Below are 23,288 nucleotides of genomic sequence, written 5' to 3'. Positions count from 1 at the left end.
CTTTTGACAACTCTGTTAACTTGTAGTTGTGGAAGTTGATTGATTGAAGTGAGTTTTGCAGAGCCCTGCTGTGAATCAACGTAAGCAGAACTGCAACCAAACAAACAAAGGCTCTGATAGATTTTTTAGTAACCTCTGACCGCTGAAACTATACCAAAGTACCTATTGTTCCACAGTTGTACCAGTAACCATGGTCAATGGGAGCCACTGGGTACCAATGTTTAAACTGTTCTGTACAGCCATGTAATTAAATTTTGACATTTATTCTTGTATCGTTGTGTTACAGTCTTATCCAGTTATGCCAGCAGAGAATTAATTGGCTCTTACGAGGGAGTAAAAGAGTACGTTATTGATAAATTAATACTGAAAGATACTATTAAGTCCTCTGGGACTTAACTCTTGCTTGCTACAGGGGTTTCAATAAGGACTGGGTACTGGGAAAACTGGCTGGTTGTGAGGATGATTTTGTCTGCCTATTTTGACAATCTAGAGCAAGGTTTTTCTAACTTATAGTTCAAAGTGTTTTGTCTGCCTGTGAACGCCTGAGTTGTCTTCCCACTGAAAAAGTTAATGAAACCCCTGAGTACGCCATTACACGTGAGATTTGTTTGTCATCTTGAACTTTGGCTAGCTCTAAATAGTCCATGAACAGGTTTCTCAATGAGGACTAGGGCAAAACAAACAGGCCATGAGTGAAGAGAGCCAGTTATTTACTACTCTTCATCTTATTAATTTCTGAGAGCCAGACAGCTGTACTTGAATTGCAGTATAATATTATAATTGTTATTTTACTTAAATTTATACTTTTAGATACATTGTAAATTATAGCTTTTTAGTTTTTAATTTTCAACCTGAGGAAGGCCGAACGGCCGAAAAGTCATTCATTAAACTTGTCTAGAACAGTCAAGAGTTGGTCTCTTTGTCGTGTCTTTAACACTAATTTACAAATTCACGTCGAGACATTGCATCCTGTGGATCCTCTTACTGGGAGGTCATCATTAGGTAAACCAATTTTACATTATTTATATACCTACATGTAGTTTTTTTAATTGCACATTCAGGCATTTGGTCTAGTGAAAGGACAGAATGTAGCCCTGTTAGTTGATGCATCAGATTCTAATTGTGGTTATGGCAGATTACAACTCTTCCAAGAGTCATTAGCGGTATGGAACTTTCTCAGTTATTTCTTTTATTAGTCATTTGTGTGTAAAGTTGTTTTCAAGACAAGTAACTTTTGAAAAAGTACTCACTTGTGGTCCTATCCTTTTATTTTCTTCCAACAAACAATACTTTGCATGACATTTTTAATCTCTCTTAAAACTTACAATTATTTCATCTGTTATGTAGAGTACTTCAATCTGTAATTTGAATGTCTTTAAAAACTGGCCTCGAAAAACTTCACTCACCCATTGAGCAAGTAAACTAGCCCCAGGCACACTACTTTCTTTGTGTGATATCATGTCGATGGCTGCCCACTCTTTGTAATAGAAACCCAATTTTTAAGTGTGGCACTATTAGTGCTAACCTAATCTGTATGTAGGTCAGGTGCTAATAACTGTGAAACTCAGAAAACTGTGAACACTTTGATTTGATTCTGACATGTCAGTTGTGTACTGACCAATCACAATAAAGTTCAGGACATGGAAGCAAACCTCAGAACTACAAACTAATAAATTACTGTTGCTGTTTGCAGTTTCGTTTTCTCACACCTGCTATTGACTTTTTCCTTGCCACTCAGTAATTTTCCATAAAATTATATTTCCTGTCTTCGTTCTTCGAGTTTTATGGTAAACACCTTTTATTAGTTAGTTTGTTTACTGTACTTGTGTGTTAACTTAAAGAAATTATCTTGAATGTTATTAGGAACTTATAGATGAACAGTTGGTCAACAAAGACAGGCTGTTCTTAGTGTCATTTGGAACTCAACCCAAGCCATTATGGACAGTGGTCAGAGATGTCAACTGTAGGATGTATGTTGGATTATTGGTTAACAGGATGTAACTTTAATTGAATAGCACTAATTTCAGCAAAAGAGGAATATTAACTAGCCTCAGAATTGCATGCTTGTCCATTGTAAGTTTACAATTCTCCAGCATCGAGTACCTTACATGCTGAGGGTTTTTTCACATCAATGTATGTAGAGAGTCATTGAAAGAGTAAAGACCCAAGTATGTTGACATAATAAAAATAAATTAAATAATAAATAAATCACTTTATTAAGGTGTCAAAGTGCTTAGCACTACTGTACTAATTGGGGACACTGAAACAACTGGCAGGAGTCTTACCAATTGGTTATCTACAAAGTGTGGGAGGAGTTGAATCTCACACCACCAAACACAAATCCATCTGACTAGTAGCAGGGAGGGGGATTTGAACTCTGGATTTCCAAATCACATACCAAGCACCCTCAACCACCAGGCCACACTGCCTAGCTCCAGGGAATTCTCTTTTTTTACAGCATTCTATAAATCTAAAATGTTTGTGCAACATCTTAAATAATACCCAGTTAACATTGATGTACAATTTTCTTTGCAGAGTTGAAGAGTCACATTGGTGGGCAAGGAGTCTGCATCCTCAAGGAGGGTGTAATGTGCTCTCTGCACTTAAACAGGTCATCAAGAGAAAAGAGATTGACTCCATTGTTCTGGTCTTAGGGAGCTGGTAAGAATTTGTAGCTCATTGCTTTGTAAGATGATAGGTCAACAACATTGTCACAAGATGAACATTTTTTGTGTGAAGGCAACAAATGGCTTAGTTGCCAACATGAGGGAATTGAATTGAAATCAGGAGATGTGTCACATTCAAGCCTTGCTCACCGATTGTGAAACAAAAAAAAGATTCTCTTTTTAAAATTCTGAAGAAGGTCAGAAAGATATCCTGCAATGAAGTAGAGTAACATATTGGTTTAATATTTTTTTACAGTCCTGATCAAAACCCAAAGGTGATCTGTGAGTATGTTCGTGAGTCTCTGGCAGGTAGACATGCTCCCTTACACACTGTGGCTTATGACTGCAGCATCTCTGCAACTAATGTAAGTTTTCATTTGTATTGCTTTAATTAACAGTTATGAATGGTCCTTGTTTGTTAATCTCATTGTGCAGTTCCAGAAAATATCCATACTCCCCCCACAGAAGGGATTGGAATTTCCTGGGAGATGGGGGATTCTTGAAGACCAAAAAATTTGAAGAAATGTATGAAGCTTAACTGGAATTTCCAGAAGGGTGGGGAGGTGTGGATAGTTTCTGGAACTGCACATTGTCAAGTGATAGTTACGAATTCTTACTTTCCATTTTTCGTATCTACAACAAAATCTTCTTTAGAATGCAAATTAATGTTTTAATTGATTTGTAACCAGTGTCGCAACCTTAATTAAGTTATTGTAGGTCTAAGTTTTGTTTTGTCTCAGATGTTTCTAAAGGAGCTGGCTGAGCAGACAGGAGGGAGATACCATTGTTATGTTTCTACCAGTGATGTGAGTATACAAGTGCGACAATGAAGATAAACTACATGAAAGGGCTATAATATTGTGCTTTAGGTCACTTATAATAGTCATTTTACTGTTGTTTGTTGCAGTAGTGAATAAATGTGACACTTTTGGTCCAGTAACTAGACGAATTCAAAGAAACATTTTTCCATGTTGACTCACTTGTTTATATTGTATTGATTCTGTTCAGGAGCAAATTATGACTGGAACTGATCTGAGTTTAATAGCAGAAGAAATGAAGAAGGCTCAGGAAATTTTAAAGAAGATCCAAGAGATGAAAAGTGGAGTGATTGCCATGGGTGGTAAAAGAATAGCAGTTCAGACTGGTGCCAGCAGTACTATGAGCACTGTAAGTATAATGTTTCACAATTTCTTGTGATTTCTGCAAGAGAAATTCCCAGACAATAGTTATAGTAGCAGGGTAGTAGAAGAGTGGCACTCTGTAGTGCATCTTATTACCTAAGCCCAGTTTCAGCCAATCTCAGAGGTATCTCATGTCAAGAATTTCTTAATGATTTTTGCCTGGATTCTCTGGCAGTTGACACGTTTTGCTTATACGAATTCTGCCTAAAAAAGTCATTTGTTCACATCACAACATCTAATTGGTTGAAAAGCTTAGAGCTTTGGTTGCAATTGTTCAAGAGGGCATACTGCATGTAGGTGATGGCTATGGAATTGCTAGGGAATCGTCAATATCTGATATGCTAACTATTGGCAATTGTGGTAGCTTGTTGTGGTGACCAGAATCACTGGTGAAAATCACTTCCATACTAGTTATTTCTTCAAGCAATTTTGATCTTCATCATGTAGTGATCAAAGTGACAATTATTCAGTGGGACTTTTAATCTTGGGCAAGTTTTTGACTGTTAGTCATCCCACTTGAAACATTCTGCAAGCTGTTGATCATTGTGATAAATTCAGTATGTCCCACCTGGCCTCAACCTCCTAGTTGATCAGTCATACAATTCTCACCGTGCACCTTGTCATTTTCAAGGGTTATCCAAGTTTAGACCTAATGAAGCTTCCTCTTGAGGAGGGTGAGATACTCAAGACTGACAGCTCCCCCCTGGTGGTTGAGCACCCTTCATTTCCTGCTAGGACATCAGCTGAGTGGCTGAAACAACATGGACTAAAAGGTACCATTTATAATGATTGTTAAATGTCTAAATGTGCTTATCAGATTACACAAGTTCCTTTCTAGACACTTGAATACTTGAAACTTTTTAGTTAATTTCCTATTTTCAGTCTAAACAATAATCATTTTTGTGCGTTAAAAAAAGTAACTGGACCTATATACATTGTATTTATATAAATCATCCTTCCTGATGGCAGTATTTTAATTTAAATTAATGTGTTTAGTCTTAGATATCTCTAAAGGTAATGCTTTACATAAGCAGCTTCCCTGGGCTTCCTTGACTCATAGATATGATATTTGTAATGTTATTTTTTTTTTATTGTGTGGCAAAATAATAGCTGAAACTGATACTACACTTTTGTCCCCTCCATTTGAGCCTCAAGCAGTGAAACAGCACTATGCTTTTTGGCTTGAGGTGATATTGTTAAGAATATTTGGGACAAAGTGTTTGGCCAGGGCAGAATCCTTTATAAAATTAAGTTATGATTAAACTTTTTTTTTTTACTTTTTTTTCTCTACAGCAAAGGGACTGAACCTTTATCAAGTGTTAGCCCCAAATTCATTCTCCTATGTTGATGGATACATTTCTGCCATCAACAGAAATGTGCACTCCCTGGTTCATGAGAGGGTAAGAAAGCTAACAAAAACGGTCAGAAACCATGCCCTCTGATTATCTTTCAGCTAAATAAAGGATTCTCCAAAAGAGAAATAGGAATACCCCATTCTTACAAGTATTTTGATGCACTGTAATTGTTGTATTTGTGGTAAAATGCAAAGGATGTTGAAAAGAAGGCCATGAAGAGTTAAATAAATGCAGTCTTACGGGTGCCTGTTCCTAATATCTTTGTTTTCATTTCAGAGTATGGCTCAGTTCAAATGGCATGACGGTTCTGTAAAGAATGTCCATGTAGATCCAACAATACTCTTTGACTATCAGGTCTGTCCATATTCTCTTTACACGTCTGCAAGTTTTTTGTTTTTTTTTTTTGACATGCATATTGCTCTATTTGGTTTAGGAGTAACAATGGTCAACAGTGATTCATGACAGCGACCAGAGTGTAATTTTATCATGACGTAGTAAGTGCACAGTGTGCATGTGTGAGGGGAAGGGGAAAGGTTGAAATTCCACTTATACTATGTAATGTTGTGGCTGATTCCAGCCATATAAGGCCTGTGGTTAAATTAATGCAAGGGACTTCGAATCAAGCAATCTACATGTATTATCAAGCTCTGTCCAAGCCATTATGTTCAGCTCTTGAGTGAGATACGTTACTCTACTGTTCTATACTCTCCCTCAAGTGTATAGAACGGTAATGGAAAATTAAATTCTGGTAGAGGTAATCCTGGGAAAGTCTTAAGAAGTGCAAGGATCCCTTCCAATAGGGGTTTTCAACTCACACTAGTCAGTTCAGGCTACAAGCACTGCAGATAAACGACAGCCTGAAGGGTCATTAGGCTCAAATGTAAGGTATGGTTGCTGACAGAATCCTGCTTCATGCCCTTTTGGATTTCAACCCATTGCCCCACTTTGCATTGGCTGGCTTATACATAAATCAGCAGTTTCCCTTCCATGTTACATGCCATTTTTGTGAAATAAGTAAATTAGTAAACTGGCTAAATGAGTTGCCACCCTTTTTTATCCATCCCCCTTTAGACTTCCTACCACCTTTCAAAAACGTTGAATTGTCCATATTATAGTCATTTTTAAAGAAATGCATACTAATTTGTGTAATTTTATGCCCTATTTTAACAGCGTCACTTAGAATCTGCTGTCCATTTGTACAAGCGACGTGTTGACTGGCTGTCTATTGGCTGTAGACGGATATTTGGCACAATTGTGGAAAAGAGGTGACTTAAGTCTCTTCTTGCATCATTTATCTCCATTTATTCAAACTTCACATAGAAATTAACTCTTGTAGTTTTTACCCCTGATTTCATTGATGCACAACCCTCGAATCAAAACTTCCGTGAGCATTTGGCGATCCTGTAGCTCAGTTGGTACAACAATGGTTACTGGTATCTACTTTGCCTTGGTTGGTCCCCTAGCTATTATTACTTTGGCCAGCCCTATTTTTAATGGCTGCAGTCTTTTATTACTAAGTCTAAAGCCCAGAAGGAAAGTTACTTTATTTTCAATAATATTCAAGCTACATTTTTCTCTGACCTTGCCTTACTCCCAGTAAGTTCTTTTAGAGACATGCAGCAGTGCAGTAAAAATGGACAGCAGAGTCCTTTTTACTGTTTAATCCTTTTCAAGCAAGTCCTAGTAAATACTTCCACACACAAACTTGAGTTGGCAAAGAGAACTCTGCCGCCTTGTTCAGAATTTCATTTGTTTTCTCTACTTTAGGGTGATTGTGTTGTTGGACATGTCAATATGCATGTCACCAGCTGTTCCCAAACTACAGGAAGATCTCAGACTTTTACTTGAACAGCAAATGGCTAACAAGACCTCCTACAACTTTATCTGGTAAACGTTTAACATTACCATTTCAAGCAAACGTTATATCTGACTAGTGTAAACTGTAGTTATGTTTTCTTCAAAAAGAAACAGTCACTTCTATCTATAGTATACAATACTATATTTAACCTTCTCAAACTCATAAATAATGCATCGAGTTTAAACAAAGGAAATCATGACCGTTACAGTGTTTGGATATCTGATCTTAATTAGCATAAATTTTTACGATTTTATTTCTACGTTTTCCTCTTAGTCTTAGTCTCCATTGAGAAGACATATCGAACACTCAAGACAGTGTTTGACCACATTTCCAAACACTTCGAAGTTCGTAAAAAATACTCCGCTACGCGTCGTATTTTCAACTCTCTTCTTGGTGTTTGGAAATGTGGTCGAACACTGTCTTTCGTGTTTGACATATTACTTGTGATATTAGAGATACTGTTTCATCGGGATATCCAAACATCGAGAAGAGAGCTGAAAATAAGACGCGCAGCGTAGTATTATTGACGAACTTCGAGGTGTTTGGATAGCCGATGAAGCACTGTCTCGAGTGTTTGATGTATCTTCTCAGTCGAAACAAAAACTAAAGAGTGAACGGAGTAAGATCGTCAAAATCTATGCTAATTAAGACCGGGTATCCAAACCTCCTTCACGGTTGTGATTTTCTTTGTTTTAACTTGATGAATTATTAATGAGTTTGAGAAGATAAAGTTATAAAAGTTATAAAGCTGGGCATCACGAAATTCAGAAATAGTAGGCCATAGCAGTTGGTGGGACAACTAAGGGGGGCAGGGGTATCCCCCTCCACTGAAAAAAAATTAAAAATCTGTGTGTTTTCTAAGATGTAATTTCCTGTTTCTTGGGGACATTGGTTACAAAGAAGAAAAGTCTTCAAATGACCTGGAATTGAATTTCCCCCATGACAGAGCAACCGTAGCCTTGTTGCGCCTTGGTCTTTGGCCAAAACCCATCAGTGCAAAGTACTAGGTCTTTGAAATTTAGTTTCGTTTCTCGTGTATCAGTATATCAAGATCAGCTTTTTTAGCTTTAACATTTTATTTATATTTTTGCAGTTTTGGGGATACTACGGAGATGTTTCGTCCTGTCATGGTGGAACCTTCTCCAGAGTATCTTGAGGCTACTTGGAAGTAAGTTTTTCTCATTCAGAGACAGTTAGCGGATTTTGTTGGTTGCAATCTTGTCTGACATAATTGACTAGTGCTTTAGATTTGGTACGAAATTTATGAAAAAGACACTATGATTGCAAGCTACTATAACAACTTACAAGGGGAGACAAGGCCAAAGTTTTCCTGTTTTAGGCAAACAGCAAAGTTATCCAATTAACCAGTTAACTTTTGAAGATTGAAAGCATATTAGACAGAAAACTTACATAATAAAAGTTGGTCAAGGAGCAAACATTGGGAGAAGAATAGTTACATTTACCGTAACGAAATGTCGGTTGATTCTGGTGAAAAACCGTAATTAGTAACGATTGTGATTTCTATTGCTTTCAACCTTCCCTGTCAATCATAGTGCCTCGTACTCATTATCTTCCTGCAGACCAAAATCCTTTTTGTAAACAACAACAACAACAACAGTTTTGTTTCATAACTACATTACTTGCAAAAACTTTCGGGCGATTTTTTTCTGACGTTTCATTTTCGGACTCTTTTTATCTCAGTTCGGACAAAAAATTCGGACACTGCGTAACCATAGCTAAGGTAAATTACATGCAAAAAAATTTCGGCCGTTAAAATTTCTGACGTTTTGTTTTGGACGTTTCACTTTCGGACACTTTGTATCTCAGTTCGGACAAATTTTAGACAAAAATTTCGGATACTTTGCGTAAACATAGCTAAGGTAAATTTACGCGTAAAAACCACAAATTAGTCTAAAACAACAGCTGTGAAAATGTTAGTTTAACTGCTCCCTCAAGGTCTTGCAGAAACACCGACGAGAAAATGGCACACATTCTATCATTCCGTTACGTATCTCAAGCAGCGTCTCAACTAGAGTTCCTTCCAAATAGGAAACCAAGGGCTTTGGAGCTACTTAAAACGTTATTACTGTACTGTAAATATTTCGGACTCTTAAAATTTCGGACGGTTTCATTTTCGGACACTCTTTTCGTCCGAAGTTGAAGTCGTCGAAAATTTTTTGCAAGTAATCTATTAGCCGACTGTCCCTGCAGAGAACCTACAATTTGGGGACACCTAATGTTGGTTTGGTGCAACTGATGTTTGATGCCCTTGATCTGTAGGTGGCTTCTTCGCAGAGGATGTACAGGAAGTAGGAATTTTTTAGATGCGTTTAGGAAAGCCGTGGAAAATGAAGAGGAGAAGGCTCATGGTATTGGTAAGTAAGAACTAACCTTGGTGAAAACTGGTTAAGGGCATGTCATTTTCAAAGTACATTAGTTTGTGTTGGGGCCTTTCAATGGACTCTACATCAAGTACTTACCTGAGTTGAAGGGCTGGCTGGCAAGACACTTAACTCTCACACTCTGTGCCTCTCTCTGTGCCAGAATGCAATAGGTTCTAGTAATCTGTTAGGAAAATCTGACAAAATGTCGGGGCAATCAGTGGGAGGTGGGGTGGGGGGGGGGGGGGGGAAGTAATAATTCTCTTAGACGCCTCGTGCTACAGGAACCAGGGCAAACTCAGACAGTCTGCAACAGTGTCTGAGCGAAGCTTTATTATTTAAGCATTCTTAGCTACATGTATTGACCTTATTTACTTTACTCTCATATTTACTTTCATGCAGAAGTGGAAGGGATTTATGTCATAACAAGTGGAGTACCCGATGAGCCAAAGGTAACAAAATTTATACAATCATAGTAAATGGTTTGAACCAAGGAGTGTCAGTAGTTCGTATAGTGTGATCGTCCGGGTGAGGGTAGTTCTGAAAAGAACTGTTGTTGGTGACTGACGTTCCGTCATGGATAAGTCGTTTGTTTGTCGCCTTACAAACGACTTATCCACGACGGAAACGAAACGGACAAACGGACTTCCAACAGACCGACTTAATTTGACTAACAATAGACGGACCAAACTTTCACTAACAATAGACGTATCGAAACCCACCAATGACTGATGACAAACTTTACACGAGTCTTTCAGCCAATACCATCATGGCTAAACTGACCAATCACGTTCAACGGACCAGACTCATAACATCATCGACTGACAAAAACTATTCACTTGACTCTGAAGATGACTTCCGGTCAGGTTGTCGAAACGTCAGTCACCAACAACAGTTCTTTTCGGAACCACCCTCACCGGCACGATCACACTATACGAAAATTTATACAATGGAATATAAGAAAAAGGAAATATTTTCAGTGTTGATCTCGAATCATTGAAACACGGGTGGAAGTTTGGGAGAACGGAAAATGCTATGGGAACAAGAGCTGACGTTCAGTGCTTCACACCTGTTTTCTATAACTCGATACAAACACGGAGAGAATTGTTTTCTATCTCTTTTGGAAACCAAAAGAAAAACTGAAGGAAAAAAAGAAAACAATTACTCGTTTATTCAGTTATCAAAATCGTAACCCTCTTTGCTTCCGCCATCATTACGTCAATAGCTCGTACTTGTGCTATGTTTCTGACGAGAAGTAGTGTTTCAGGCGCAGTTCTTACGAGTTTTTTTCGTATTGTATTTGTGACATTGTTTACGTCAGTTTTCGTCACTGAAAATCTAAGTAATTTTCAAGATTTTCTCATCTGATCGCTATCAATGACTTTTCTATCTCAAGCATTTACCGATGTTTAGAATCTCAGTCTTTTTTTGTAGCTTATGTTCCATGCTTGTCAATTTACAGATTGATTTACAATACCTGTTATTTTCATTTTCGTTGACAGGAAGTAGTCTGTGGATTCTTAAGTGAAGCGTTGGCTGGTAGCCACACGGCAGTTCACACAATTTTCTACGAAGTTGATGACGAGGATGGCTTGATAGCTATACCAGGAAAATATGCCGACCGAGGACAGACAGCTGAATGCTTAAAACAGATGGCTCGTGCTGTTAATGGACGCTTTCACTGGTATAGAAGTGGAGGTATATTTAATAATCCTCATTTAAGTATCTGTAGAATTGTACGTTTACAGAAAATCTCACCACTCTGGAAGCAAATACAAGTTGATGGCGAATTCTAATCTACAGAAGCAGAATGAGCAACAGTGTTTGAGGTATTCTTTGATTGGATGACAAAACTTTGACACTTCATAATTCTTTGAGAAAAAATTGCTTGAAGTAGCACTTGTCCCTCTCCGAACTGTCACCTTCTGATTGGCTCATGATATGAGGTATTAGGTGCAGTCTTGGGACTCGATCGGACACCCTGGAGATGGCATTCACAGTCGCATTCACAGACAAAAGACTTCACCATTGCACAGCCCGTGAGACTCGTGGTCAATTTATTACCCGACTGAAAGTTTAGCAAAAATCCCCTTATTCTGCTGGCAATTGCTTTTTTAAGAAATTTCTTTTTCAAATCTTTTTTCTCTTTGAAGGCTGTGCTGTCTTAGGTGACCATGTTTTGAAAAATCTTAATTCACAACAAATACGTAAGTTGACAAGAGCAGAGCCGGAAAAAAGGACAGTTCTTATCGTTGATCAACTTCCATGCCAGTTTTCCACCCAACTTTGTTCGTCAAGAATTATTGAGGACACAGTAAGATTTCCTTGAAAAAGTAGAACTGCAAGCGTATCATAAGTTGTTGCAGACCGTGTCCTTGGTTTACTATTTGAGATGCAGTGGTTTTAAGACACTGTTGACTTGCAAATTGTTTTTGTTTACAGCCATAGTAGAGAGTGATGATCTGAGGGCTGTCATAAATGAAATGGATAAAGCTTTCAATTACTCTCAGAAAGTAAGTTTTTCTCTTGTCCTGTTTAACGCAGCTTAACTGCGTGCTTTGGCCATTATTATAACTGTATGACATCAGTGGTGGATCCAGGGTTTATCAAAGGGAACGGGGTGATTGGTCAGAGTAATTACTTTTAGTTTGGTTTTACCACCCTCAATGTTAAACCGCTCTATGGTAACTGATATTCATAACTTGCATTTCACTACAGACGGCCATTCTGTTGGAAACAGTTAGGAAGAGAAAGCCAGTGGCTCAAGTGGTATGTGCAGCAAGCTTTGTTTTGGATTTAATACCCCTGTTTTATGATGACTGAATACTCTTGTACATGTAAACCCCTGCTTGAATCCAGCCAGATTGAATTAGGTTCATGCCCAGAATGGATTGGCTGGTGATTTTAGAGTGATGCATCCACTCAATACTTTTTCTGGTGCAAAAAGTATCATCATTGTTTGTCTTAATTGTTTTTGTCTGTTTGTATTTCTTGCTACATGTAGATAAATGACTCAGCTGATGGTCAAAGTCAACAACTGGTACCCAGGCCACCGTCTGCTAACAAGTCCCGATTACCGCTGACCCCACCAAGACATACAGCACTCACTAAAGCCCGAATGGTATTTAGTTATTTAAGCTTCTATCCTTTAGCCTGGTGACGAAAAAAAATTAAAAGAATACGAGGTCATTATTTAAAGCTGGTCATAATTAGCCATTCCAAAGTTTAAATGGACCAAATTTGCCGATTTAATGAAGCCGGCGAAAAGAAAAATCATGGGTTTGAGGTTGGCTCTCAGTTTTGTGTTATTTTTCTCTTGGCGTATGAAAATATTCTGTTAACAGTATAAAAGCAAAACGTAAAATTGTGACCCGTTTCCAACTAAGTGTTGTAAATTTTAAACAATTAGTTAGCTCTAGGTAAAGTCGTCGGTAAATTGCTGCGTACAAAAACTTGAGTAATATCAGCGAGCAATAAAGAATACTGAAGATAGTAAAAAAAAAAAAAACTAGGACATTCAAGTTTTTTTTTTTTTTTTGAGTTTTATTAAAATTTAATTTTTAAACGTTTAACAATTTAGTTTGTTTGTATTTATTTGTTTAGAAAAAGGGTGGCTGCACTCTGCCTCCAATTAAAGCTGCAACTGAAGATTCTGTAAGAACGAAATTTTTAAAACTTAAAGAAATCTTCCCTTTCTTCTGTTTTCACCTTCTTTGTGTTAAAAACACTGAGGTCTTTGTTCCATTCCGTCACAATCATTGTTGGCTTCTGCTAATGGTTAAACTGACTTTTTAGGCTTAACAAATCTTCTGTAAAGTGTTGTTGTAAACCTTCGCCGATCTTTCATTTAGAGCTTAGTAGTGTTGAACAAAATATGTGACTGTAGTAGAAGAATTTCAATAATAATTTCGTAAAATACTAACTTGAAAGGAAACCTAAACTTTGATACAATGCGAAACAAACTAGATAACAGTAGAGATCACGCCACAAGAATCAACATTATTTGAAGACTAACTAGTAATGCTAAATTCAACTAACTTTTGCGTCATCTTAAAGCACTTGTGTTAAATGCTCTTTCGATCATCTCTAAAATATATGTATACCTTAAGGCTAATACTATCACATCAAGTCAAGTAATTGCAATTGAAGAAGCCTGAAAAAAATGTAGCGGTATTTTAGCCTTCTTCGAAGGCAATTTCTTGCATTGTAAACTACTGTAAGAATCATTTGTTCACTTAACATTCTATCCGCAGCTCCTATGAGACTTCGTTTTTATTCGCCGCTTGTAATTCTTATCACAAAACTTACAGTATCATTTTCATTGACTTTCTATTAGAGCACAATTACTACGTCTTTAAATCTGTGACAGATTGATTAGATTAGATTAAAGATACAGGTTATCGATGGAGAGTGCGTGAAAAGTGAAGGCACTTCACACCTAATGGTCCAAAAAGACTAATCGTCTGTCTGTCTTCTATTTCTGTTTCTAGAATGTTCGCCCTCAGACTGCAGGCTCTAGCCGGCCCAGTTCCTCAACAAGTAGTAAGAAGGCCAGGCCACACAGTGCATCCTCTCAGACCAAGGAATCAACGTTAAAGGCGTTGCAATGGAAACCACCCTCATCAAATAGTACCACCTCCCTTATACCTGCACGTGAGTTGAACCTTCTATCTGGACAGATACACGAGTTGCCTAGAAGCGTTCGGAGAACGTGAAAATAAGGAACAACAGTTTTAGAGGGGAAATTTCATGTGCATTTTCTGAGCAGGTTGATATACGGGTTTTCATTGTTTGGCGAAGTTGCGGCTAACTTTAGAGAGGGGCAACCCTATATGGCATGGGTGTTTTCCTCACCTCAAGCGCGCTTGGGGGCGGGTGTTTAAAATAAGAAGTGGGGCTAGGTGGGTATCACTTTCTCACAAGCATTCTTTATAAAGTGCAGTAAAACTCTTGACTCGTTGGTTATGTACGCTTCACAATGTTAAATCAAGTTTAACTTGGTAAAAGATTTTTCCTTTCACCTGTCCACAGCTCCTCCTTCCAAAACGGTTGTCAAGGAGAGAAGACCTTCGTCAGGTGGTGTCAGACCGGTTCAGCAGGTTTTCTATACCGAGTGGAAGAATGAAACAGGTTGGTTTGAGGCTGAAACTGAAGTAATTATTTGTGTTCTCAACAAACTGAAAGTTTGTATTGATATGATCTAGTTAATCTAGTGTGTCTCTCTCGGCTTGGCTTCACGAACGAAGTTTTAACAATGGGGTGGACCACATCTGCTGTAGGCATGCTCGTGGCTGACAAATCCCCTGAGGGAAATGCATGCCCTGCCACAGCAGCTGCAGCGGAAGGTTGCAGCAGACGTTTCAGTGTCCTATTTGTTGCAATTGAAAACGATACTTCGCTCAATTTTGAAGCTGTTTTAAGAATGTCGAGCAGAAAAATCTGAGGCTCCCAGTGGCTTCGTAGATGAGTTTGGGTAGCATTCCGCTGGACTGTTGCAGTTTGATATTTGTCATATCTCTACTGTGTGTCTGACGAGTCCATGGCAGACGATTTATTTCATATATACATTATGACAATGTGTTTGTTTTTTGTACAGGTGCAGTTTACAGTCAGTATCCATCGAAAAAGAAATCAAGAAGACCAATCAAGCATCCGTTTATTCCTGACAAAGAGGAGAACGTTACCACCAGAGAGGTAACAATTAGCTTTTGTTTGCTATAATAGACCCTATTTCTTTTGTAAGTCTTAAAATTAGCCCAGCTAACCTCGTTTTTGAGTTGATAATTCAAAAGAATTTTTACTTTTTTACTATTTTCGCTATTTTTTTTTTTGTGGCACATCTTTTAAAAGAGTTTCTCAACGTTTTGTTTTCATAAAAGCATTCTATGATCCATGACAGTTTTCGTGAACTCTGGTGTTTGTACTGTTTCAATATTGAAGAACAGAATTTTCTAGCATACGTGTGGCCACGTGTGACTGCAAATAGCCCTTCTTTTTTTTGTCCCGTCAAATGCGAGACAACAAAACAAATCAAGATGCGGGGTAGGCCGAGGAAGGTGTCAGCTAACCCTAAGAGCTTCGGTCCTAGCATCCTTGATCGTCATGGTCATGCGTTCAGTTGTTGTAAGTTTATCTACATAGTTCATGACTTGCTTTATTCCAATTTCGTTTTATCTTGCAGTGGATGCGTCACTACAGTCTTTCAAAAGTGAAGTTAGACCTCAATAACATTGTGGGATCTGCAGAATGTTCGCACGCTAAAGGCAAAGTATCATCTCTCGGACAGGCAGTACCAGCAAGGTAAACAAATCCAGAATGACAGTAGGAAGTGTTTTTTTATTATTATTATTATTATTATTATTATTATTATTATTATTAGAATGTGGAATCAAAGGAGTGCAGTAAAACGTTCTGTAATGTCTCTGAAATTGAATATGGCAAAACGCAAACAAGTTTTTTTAGTGCTTTGGGTCCGGAAACCGAGGAATAGATATTGAATTAGCGAAAAACAAAACTCGCTTTGACTTGCAGCTTTCAAAAGGTGATTCGGACGCTCGCATTTGGAAGCCGTGAAAAATTCGTCAATTCATTTTTATTTCAAAATTCTTGGGTATCATTTGTTAGCCAGCTCTATAAGCTTTAATTTGATATGGGGGTTTAGGTATCAACGGTTTAAACCGGACGCCCAACATCGCTTCTGCGTCAGACTGTTTTTACTTTACATAAAAAAAGATCAAAGATCGTGTGTAACTCACCTTTGCAATCTCATCGTTGAGAAGACGGCTTTTTCAAGAAATCTTCTCGTCGACGCGCAGTCGGCATCAGGCTGATAGCTTGTGCGACCTACGACGTAATAGCTAGTGCGCATGCTCAGTATGCGCACGCGGCAAATCCCGAAGTCATCGTCGAACGGTCCTCAGATCTAAAGGTCTCTTCTGTTGTGTTGCACGTTACTACTGTTGAGTTCAATATTACTAGTCTTCATTTTGTTATGCTCGTCTGTTTCAGGTACTGCAACATTTTTCCAAGTGTAGAAGTAAAGGTAAGTTTTAAAGTTGTATTTTTCGTTATTGACACTGAACTTTCATCGTTTCACTACCTTTTGTCAAGTGTTTTTGTTTTCGCTCAACTTTGCAAGGGCATCACATATTTGAGAATTTAGAAGTACATGACTTAATGTTGCGCTGTTACCTATAGCTAAACAGGGTGAGTAAATTAGCGCTCTTAAGAGATAATTGAGGGCGGAGAGAGTTGCATGGAGCGTGGGGTTTGAATGTATGGAGAGGATTCCACCTAAGCAGAAGGGATTTGTTCTTACCAGCCTAATGAGCTTATGGCGATGTAATTTTACGGTAGTAAGTCAGGAGTTAACTGGTGATATGATCATTTCAGGGAGTTGTGAAACATCTTCATTTGCTGCCACATGAATTAGAAGATTACGAGGAACAAGTGGAGAAGGTGCTACGAAGATACGTGAAAAGACTGCAGTGGCTGTTGAGTGGTAAGAATGACTGGCTTTCTTTCTCATCCATTCATCGTTTGAGTTACTGACTTGACTTTAATTGATTAATGGTTGCCTTGAAAGTCATTAACCGATCACAACTCAAGTGGTTGCCTTTAACGATCCCAGGGCTCCTCAGTAGTGCCTAAGCTAGTGTCCCGTTGCCCTGAAGTTCTTGGATTGGTCATTTGATATATTAATTATGGAGTGTGACAAACCCACTTCGTTGCATGGTAAAGAAACCGTAAAGATTTGGAAAAGCCTGACTTTTCGTTAGCCCTGAAATCTAATGCCATTGTCTGTAGCATGAAGGACAATTCTATCCCCCCCCCCCCTATTTTTTCTTAGTGGTTATGTTCTTGCATCTAATTCTACTCGTTATCTTTGTTTTCTTTTGTTAGGTAGCAGACGAGTATTTGGCACGATAGTCGAGAAAAATGTGAGTGCTCAGCTGAATAAACGAACGAATTTGCTTCTTGGAAAAAACGGCCTATAGACGGACAAGGCAGCGAATTTCATCCCTACTCTACTTACTTACACTTACACTACTCACTTACACGGCGTTGACATGGTATTTCTTTATACTGATTCCCTTGTTCCATGGTCAATTAAGTTTAATTGGTGACCCAGTAATGTGTGCTTCCTTTAGCTACTCGAGAGCCGTAAAAAGGTAAAGGGAAACAAGGAAATGATTGATTGATCATCGAGGTGTTTGGTTAGGTGGGAAAGCAAATTGGGGAGGGGCTGGGAGTGCACTCCTCCACTATTTTACCTCACAATTTGCTCTTGATGCACTACCAAATTCTCAAAACTGACATTAAAAGAAACGTATTATGAAATTGAGTTAGCAGAATTAATATTTTGATCTTGATACTAACCAGGAATAGTGCAGCGACATGTTATAGTTTCCCGTGCCGAATTTATTGAAGAAATCCGTCTCAGTCTGCTACCTTCGTTGTTCCTCTTTGGTGTTATTTAACAATTAGACCCGTATCCCGCAAGGGCTACGGGTCAATAGCCCATGAGGCGAAGCCGAATGGGCTATTGCCCCGTGGCCCTTGAGGGCGAAGGGTCTAATTGTTTTAGTATCACCCAACTAGTCGGACAGAAAAGGCAATAATAAAGTTAGCACATGCAAGTTGAAGAAATATTTATTTGGGAGTAAATTTCACTACTCGAGGACTATTACTAATAGTCCTCTAGTAGCGGAGCCAATTAAAATGCAGGATTTACATTAGTCCACTAGTTGGATGATACTAATCTACAATCGTGGACAAAAGTCCTTGGGACACTTATGTAATGTAACGAATTATCCGTGTCTTACTTACTTACTGTTTTAGAACTGAAGTTTGAAAAAATCGCTGCTATATCCTTTAAAAACGCATTGCTGTCCCCCTCCCCACCCAACACTAGTTTTCAACATTGTATGGGGGGTGGGGGGCGAGGTTAGGCAGGTGAAGTTGTATTCGCGTCTGGCGTGTGCGCAAAAGCGCCAAATGTGCAAATTTGTCCCAAGACTTTTGTCCATGATTGTAGCTTAGTAAACAATGATTGTCAGCTTCCCTAAGATGTGAAAGCCATTTTGCAGGTTGCAAAATATGTCCCTCCTATTCTCCTATGTTAGGTGGTGGTCTTGATCGACACATCAGGCTCAATGGTCAGCAGTATGGATGAACTCAAACGAGAACTGGCCGCGCTTGTCTGGGACCAAATCAGACACCAGGCTACTAAGTAAGTTAACGAATATGCCATTTCTGAGTTGCCTTTTGCCTCTGTGTCAAAACGAGTCTTCGTGCAGAACCATTTATATAAAAATGTGGTTCCCCTACTTTTTCATTTTCTTGCAAATCAAATTCATTTTCATATGTAAGGTTTAGCAAGAGGACGCATTTTGAAACAGAGGCACAAGGTAACTCGGAAATGACCTATTTAGCGTACTGACTCAAACAGAAACCAAAGGGCGATAGCTTTTTGCTAGTAGTTGGGGGGGAGGGGGGAGGGGGGAGGGGGAGGGGGAGCGTAGAAGAAGAAGTAACATCAACCTGGTTTTGTTTTTTTACCATACTTTGCTTTGTCTCAATCACATGGAAGTCAGTTATTTGACCCAGTCTTTCACGTTCACCTTTAGGTTCAATCTCATCCGCTTTGCATCGGAGGTGGTTTCATGGAAACCAAGCTTAACGTCGACATCAGATGACAGCTGTCAAGATGCAGTTGAATGGGTTTCGGATTTTGACGCCAATGGAAGCACGAGTACATTAAGTGCCCTTCAGGTATACTTTAGTTTTTTTTATTTCCTTTGTACTCGGAAAATGGTCAGTTACAAACTAATATAAAATATAAAAAATATACTTACTGTAATAGAACGTGCAAAGATCGACTGTTTTATACATGATCGTCGTGTGAGAGCCTAAAAAGGAAACCTGGGCTTTGATGATCTTTATTGAAACCCCCGGAGAATTACTTTCTGTAAGATCCTGAGGCAGAGAATTCCATAAAGCGGCGCCATTATAGGAGAAGCTGCGCTTCAAGTACTCTGTTCAAGGCTAAGTCAGTATAAGTTTGTTAATCAAGTTTCTTCTTTCTCTGTTGAAGTGAAACAAACTATTGCGGTCGTAATCTTGACTATGACAATTATTGAGCCCGCGATTTTTGATAAGAATGTTGCTAAGCAACATGACGTATCCTGATGTGCAGACTCTCATTTTGGGTTAAAGGAAGAAATGCACTCTTTTGCTAGTGGTGAGCCTGTTGGACGTGAACAATTGGTTGACGTCTATAATTCTAAGCTTGATTTAAGATGTTCTAATCTTGTTCTTTCAGCTGGCATTTGAGGATTCAGAAGTGCAAGGGATATATCTCCTCACTGATGGAAAGCCGGTTAGTTCAACAGATCAATGATGTACTCCAGAATGTCCTGAAATAATTAAAGAGCTGCGGCAATGTTTTGTGGCCGCCGCCCGTTGCGTTTCGTTCGAGATGGTTTTCGCGTGCTTTCCCACTCGACTAACCCTGAAAAAATGACTCTTAGTGCACACCATTTTCTTTTCTCTTGTTTAAACATACAACGTGAACGATCGTCACCTTTATGAACGCAACTTAGGTAGCTGCGAACGCGAAGCCTGCCTGAACTGCTTAGGTGGAGTTCATAACTGTGTTGATTTCTCAAGTTGTATAGCTTTCTCCCGCACTTCAAATATATGTTTCATATACTCACTTGCATCTTCGTCATCTACGGGTATACTACAAACTCACAACGTGACCAGCTCCCAGTTGGCTTGATAAAGCACTGCATCAGTATTGTAGAGGTCATGGGTTTGAATCCCCTTCACGCCGGAAATGTTCTCTTAGGGCGTTACTTCACAACTGCGTAAGGTGCGTTCATAAATGTGATTATCTTTCATGTTTTTATTCTATATGTTTCTGATATTCACTTTTCACTGTTAGTCTGATACTATCGGTGACTACGTTGAGGCAGTGTACAGAATTTCGTCAGTACCTCACTGTATTCAGCAGACTCTCGCCTTATTCCAATACGACACTGAGAGAGAAATTTGAATGTAATAAACATTTTTAATTCTGTGGTAGGATAACAGTACGACTATGGTGCTACGGGAGGTAGCGAAGTTGAACTCGGGAAGAAACGTTCGTGTTCACTGCATTTCGTTCAATTGTGACGACAGGTGTGGATTTTTGGTTATACAGGTCACCCTTTCCACTCCTCTTCATCTCCCCTTAACAATTTTAATTAGCTGACTTGCATTGTGTTAAAGCTAAGGACAGACGGCTCCCGTTGTACAGATGACTGCCTTTGAAAACCATTACTAGCGTAATTACATCTAGGCCAATAACAACAAATGGAAATAAAGAAATGAGTAAATAAGACCACGTTTTGCTCTTTCTCCTGATTGATGGAAACAAGTAAACTAGCATTTTCATGTTTGCTGTCTGACTGGTTGGAGCAATGAGTAGACAGCTTAAAAAACGTGAACCACATCAAACCAAAGCAGCTTATAGTGTTGCAACACTGAAAACTATCTTCTAACATCAACTACAAGTATAAATGTCTAAATACTCAGTACGAGTCGCTTTTATCAACTGTGGTAAAACCAGAATCAGTTATGAGTCTGCTCAACCACGAAGGATACGGACAGTACAGTGAACCATCAACTATGCAGCTGGTGTAAAGCGCGGGAAAACGAGTGCGAGCCAATCACGATTGGTTTTGGTTTTACTTCTGATTGGTTGAGACAGTGTCACGTGTTTTTTAAACTATTCGTTAAGCGTAATCGTGCAAAACTAAACCTAATGCGAATTACTTTCGACACTTAGGTCAAAACCGCTCTTTGTATATGGCGCTTTCCCGTTGACATGGAGTAAGATACTTTGTCTCTCCTGTACCTATTCACGTTGTTACTTATTCTCTTATTCAGTGTGGCCAACAAGTTTCTACAACTGCTGTCTTCTCAGACAGGCGGAAGGTAAGAATAGATGACGCTTTCCTGTAAATTTTGCTCTCAAGACTCTTACTACATTCTCCAATAACTGGTCTGACATGTTTCTTATTATTTTTGTTGCAGGTATCACCGCTGCCAAGGTGATCCGGATGGTCACGTGTTCACTCACAGACTCCTCACTGAAGGCTTTCGGGAAGACGAGGTATATTAACCTACTAATGTAGCTATCTTATCACCAACGGCTGAAAAATTTAGCGTGCCCGCTGTAAGTTCTCCTTTTGTAGCTGACACGAAGATCTTTGGAAATTTAAGGAGAATTATACATTGCCTGAATCCAATTCTCGTGTGAACAAATCACTATCATTGGTGATGGTATTTTTTAATGATGTTTCTAACGTACGTCGATATATTTGTTCATTCAGCCACTCAGCATGCCTGTCTTTGAAGGAGATGACCTCCGTAGACTAGCAAGTGAAATAGCTCTGTGCAGGAAGTTCCTTTTGCAGTCCAGGTCATACAGGTAACTAAGCGTTATCGTTATTAGAATCTTGTATAAGATTTCGTTTTGTGGGGGATTTCTTCCCTGCAGGTTTGATGTTATCAACCCAGACTTTTGCATTGTACGTTTGTTGACGCTTTTCTGATGTACTTTTTTTGACAGGGCGTTGTTTCCTGAGAACACGAGACAAGGAAAATCTGAAAAGTTAAATGGTAAGTAATATTAATTAATATTCAATTTTAAACTTTGTAAATTTTTAAATCTTTAATACTGTAATTAATTTTAGACTCCTTTCCCATTTTGTTTATTCATTTTAATTGACGTATTTTTATCTTTTTTATTCCTTTTGTAACTGAAAAGCCCCTTTGGGGAGTTGCAAATAAAGTATGTATGTATGTATGTATGTATGTATGTATGTATGTATGTATGTATGTATGTATGTATGTATGTATGTATGTATGTATGTATGTATGTATGTATGTATGTATGTATGTATGTATGTATGTATGTATGTATGTATGTATGTATGTATGTATGTATGTATGTATGTATGTATGTATGTATGTATGTATGTATGTATGTATGTATGTATGTATGTATGTATGTATGTATGTATGTATGTATGTATGTATGTATGTATGTATGTATGTATGTATGTATGTATGTATATCAAACACAAAAGACCGTATTTGACCACATTTCCAAACACCGAGAAGAAAGTTGAAAATACGACGCGTAGCGGAGTATTTTTCACGAACTTTGAGGTGTTTGGAAATGTTGTCAAACACTGTCTTGAGTATTCGATATATCTTGTCAATCGAAACTAGAACTGAGAAGAAAATGGAGAAATAAAATCGTAGGAATCTATGCAATTAAGATCAGATATCCAAACACTGTCACGGTCATGATATTCCTTTGCTTAAACTTGATGAAATAATAATGAGTTTGGGAAGTTAACGTAACTCTCTTTACTCGGACTTTTAAAATTCCTTCATAAAACAGATATCGCCTCACTTTCAGAAGCCGCGAGAGAGATGTATATGAACTTAGAACCTAAGAGTTTCATCTACGTATAGTGTCTCTAATTGGTTCAAGCAGTGAAGCATCAGGTCCTTCACTGATCTCTTAAGGGCCCATTAACCGATCTTTTCGAGTCGTTGCTAAGGAAAATTTAGTCTCATATGACCTCATCAATTTTAGTTAGCTCAGAGGTATTTCATGTGTTTCAACTTTTTCATGATCAGTAACAATAGTGATGACGTCATCAGGCCACGCCCATGGTCATGTGACTAATACAGAAAAAACGCAAAGGCTCCTAGGCAAATTACTTTATCGGGATTTTTTTCATTGATTTAATATTTGAATTTAAATCCTTATTATGCTACGCATC

At 38.4% G+C, this 23,288-nt stretch overlaps 1 protein-coding gene across 3 annotated transcripts in view; it reads left to right on the top strand.

Annotated features, from left to right (window-relative positions):
• The window catches only part of LOC145490861 (von Willebrand factor A domain-containing protein 3A-like), a 30,494-nt gene that overhangs the window by 5,291 nt on the left and 1,915 nt on the right, over positions 1-23,288 (top strand). For 2 of the 3 annotated variants that reach the window (XM_081469976.1, XM_081469978.1), the window contains 35 exons: positions 287-341; positions 1,062-1,163; positions 1,864-1,970; positions 2,536-2,661; positions 2,923-3,031; positions 3,407-3,472; positions 3,675-3,833; positions 4,479-4,620; positions 5,141-5,247; positions 5,479-5,556; positions 6,373-6,467; positions 6,970-7,089; positions 8,154-8,228; positions 9,341-9,435; positions 9,844-9,893; positions 10,944-11,139; positions 11,884-11,954; positions 12,160-12,210; positions 12,446-12,562; positions 13,045-13,095; positions 13,932-14,094; positions 14,473-14,571; positions 15,038-15,135; positions 15,623-15,741; positions 16,450-16,483; positions 16,834-16,942; positions 17,344-17,381; positions 18,567-18,673; positions 19,071-19,215; positions 19,766-19,822; positions 20,531-20,625; positions 21,376-21,423; positions 21,523-21,601; positions 21,822-21,919; positions 22,061-22,110. In XM_081469976.1, coding sequence (XP_081326102.1) covers positions 287-341; positions 1,062-1,163; positions 1,864-1,970; positions 2,536-2,661; positions 2,923-3,031; positions 3,407-3,472; positions 3,675-3,833; positions 4,479-4,620; positions 5,141-5,247; positions 5,479-5,556; positions 6,373-6,467; positions 6,970-7,089; positions 8,154-8,228; positions 9,341-9,435; positions 9,844-9,893; positions 10,944-11,139; positions 11,884-11,954; positions 12,160-12,210; positions 12,446-12,562; positions 13,045-13,095; positions 13,932-14,094; positions 14,473-14,571; positions 15,038-15,135; positions 15,623-15,741; positions 16,450-16,483; positions 16,834-16,942; positions 17,344-17,381; positions 18,567-18,673; positions 19,071-19,215; positions 19,766-19,822; positions 20,531-20,625; positions 21,376-21,423; positions 21,523-21,601; positions 21,822-21,919; positions 22,061-22,110 — 3,311 coding nt within the window. The remainder of the gene's footprint in view (positions 1-286; positions 342-1,061; positions 1,164-1,863; positions 1,971-2,535; positions 2,662-2,922; positions 3,032-3,406; positions 3,473-3,674; positions 3,834-4,478; positions 4,621-5,140; positions 5,248-5,478; positions 5,557-6,372; positions 6,468-6,969; positions 7,090-8,153; positions 8,229-9,340; positions 9,436-9,843; positions 9,894-10,943; positions 11,140-11,883; positions 11,955-12,159; positions 12,211-12,445; positions 12,563-13,044; positions 13,096-13,931; positions 14,095-14,472; positions 14,572-15,037; positions 15,136-15,622; positions 15,742-16,449; positions 16,484-16,833; positions 16,943-17,343; positions 17,382-18,566; positions 18,674-19,070; positions 19,216-19,765; positions 19,823-20,530; positions 20,626-21,375; positions 21,424-21,522; positions 21,602-21,821; positions 21,920-22,060; positions 22,111-23,288) is intronic. The other variant, XM_081469977.1, reaches the window with a different exon arrangement.

The sequence above is a fragment of the Orbicella franksi genome, chromosome 6, assembly GCF_964199315.1.
Source record: "Orbicella franksi chromosome 6, jaOrbFran1.1, whole genome shotgun sequence".
NCBI lineage: Eukaryota > Metazoa > Cnidaria > Anthozoa > Scleractinia > Merulinidae > Orbicella > Orbicella franksi.
This window is presented reverse-complemented; position numbering and strand designations above follow the sequence as displayed.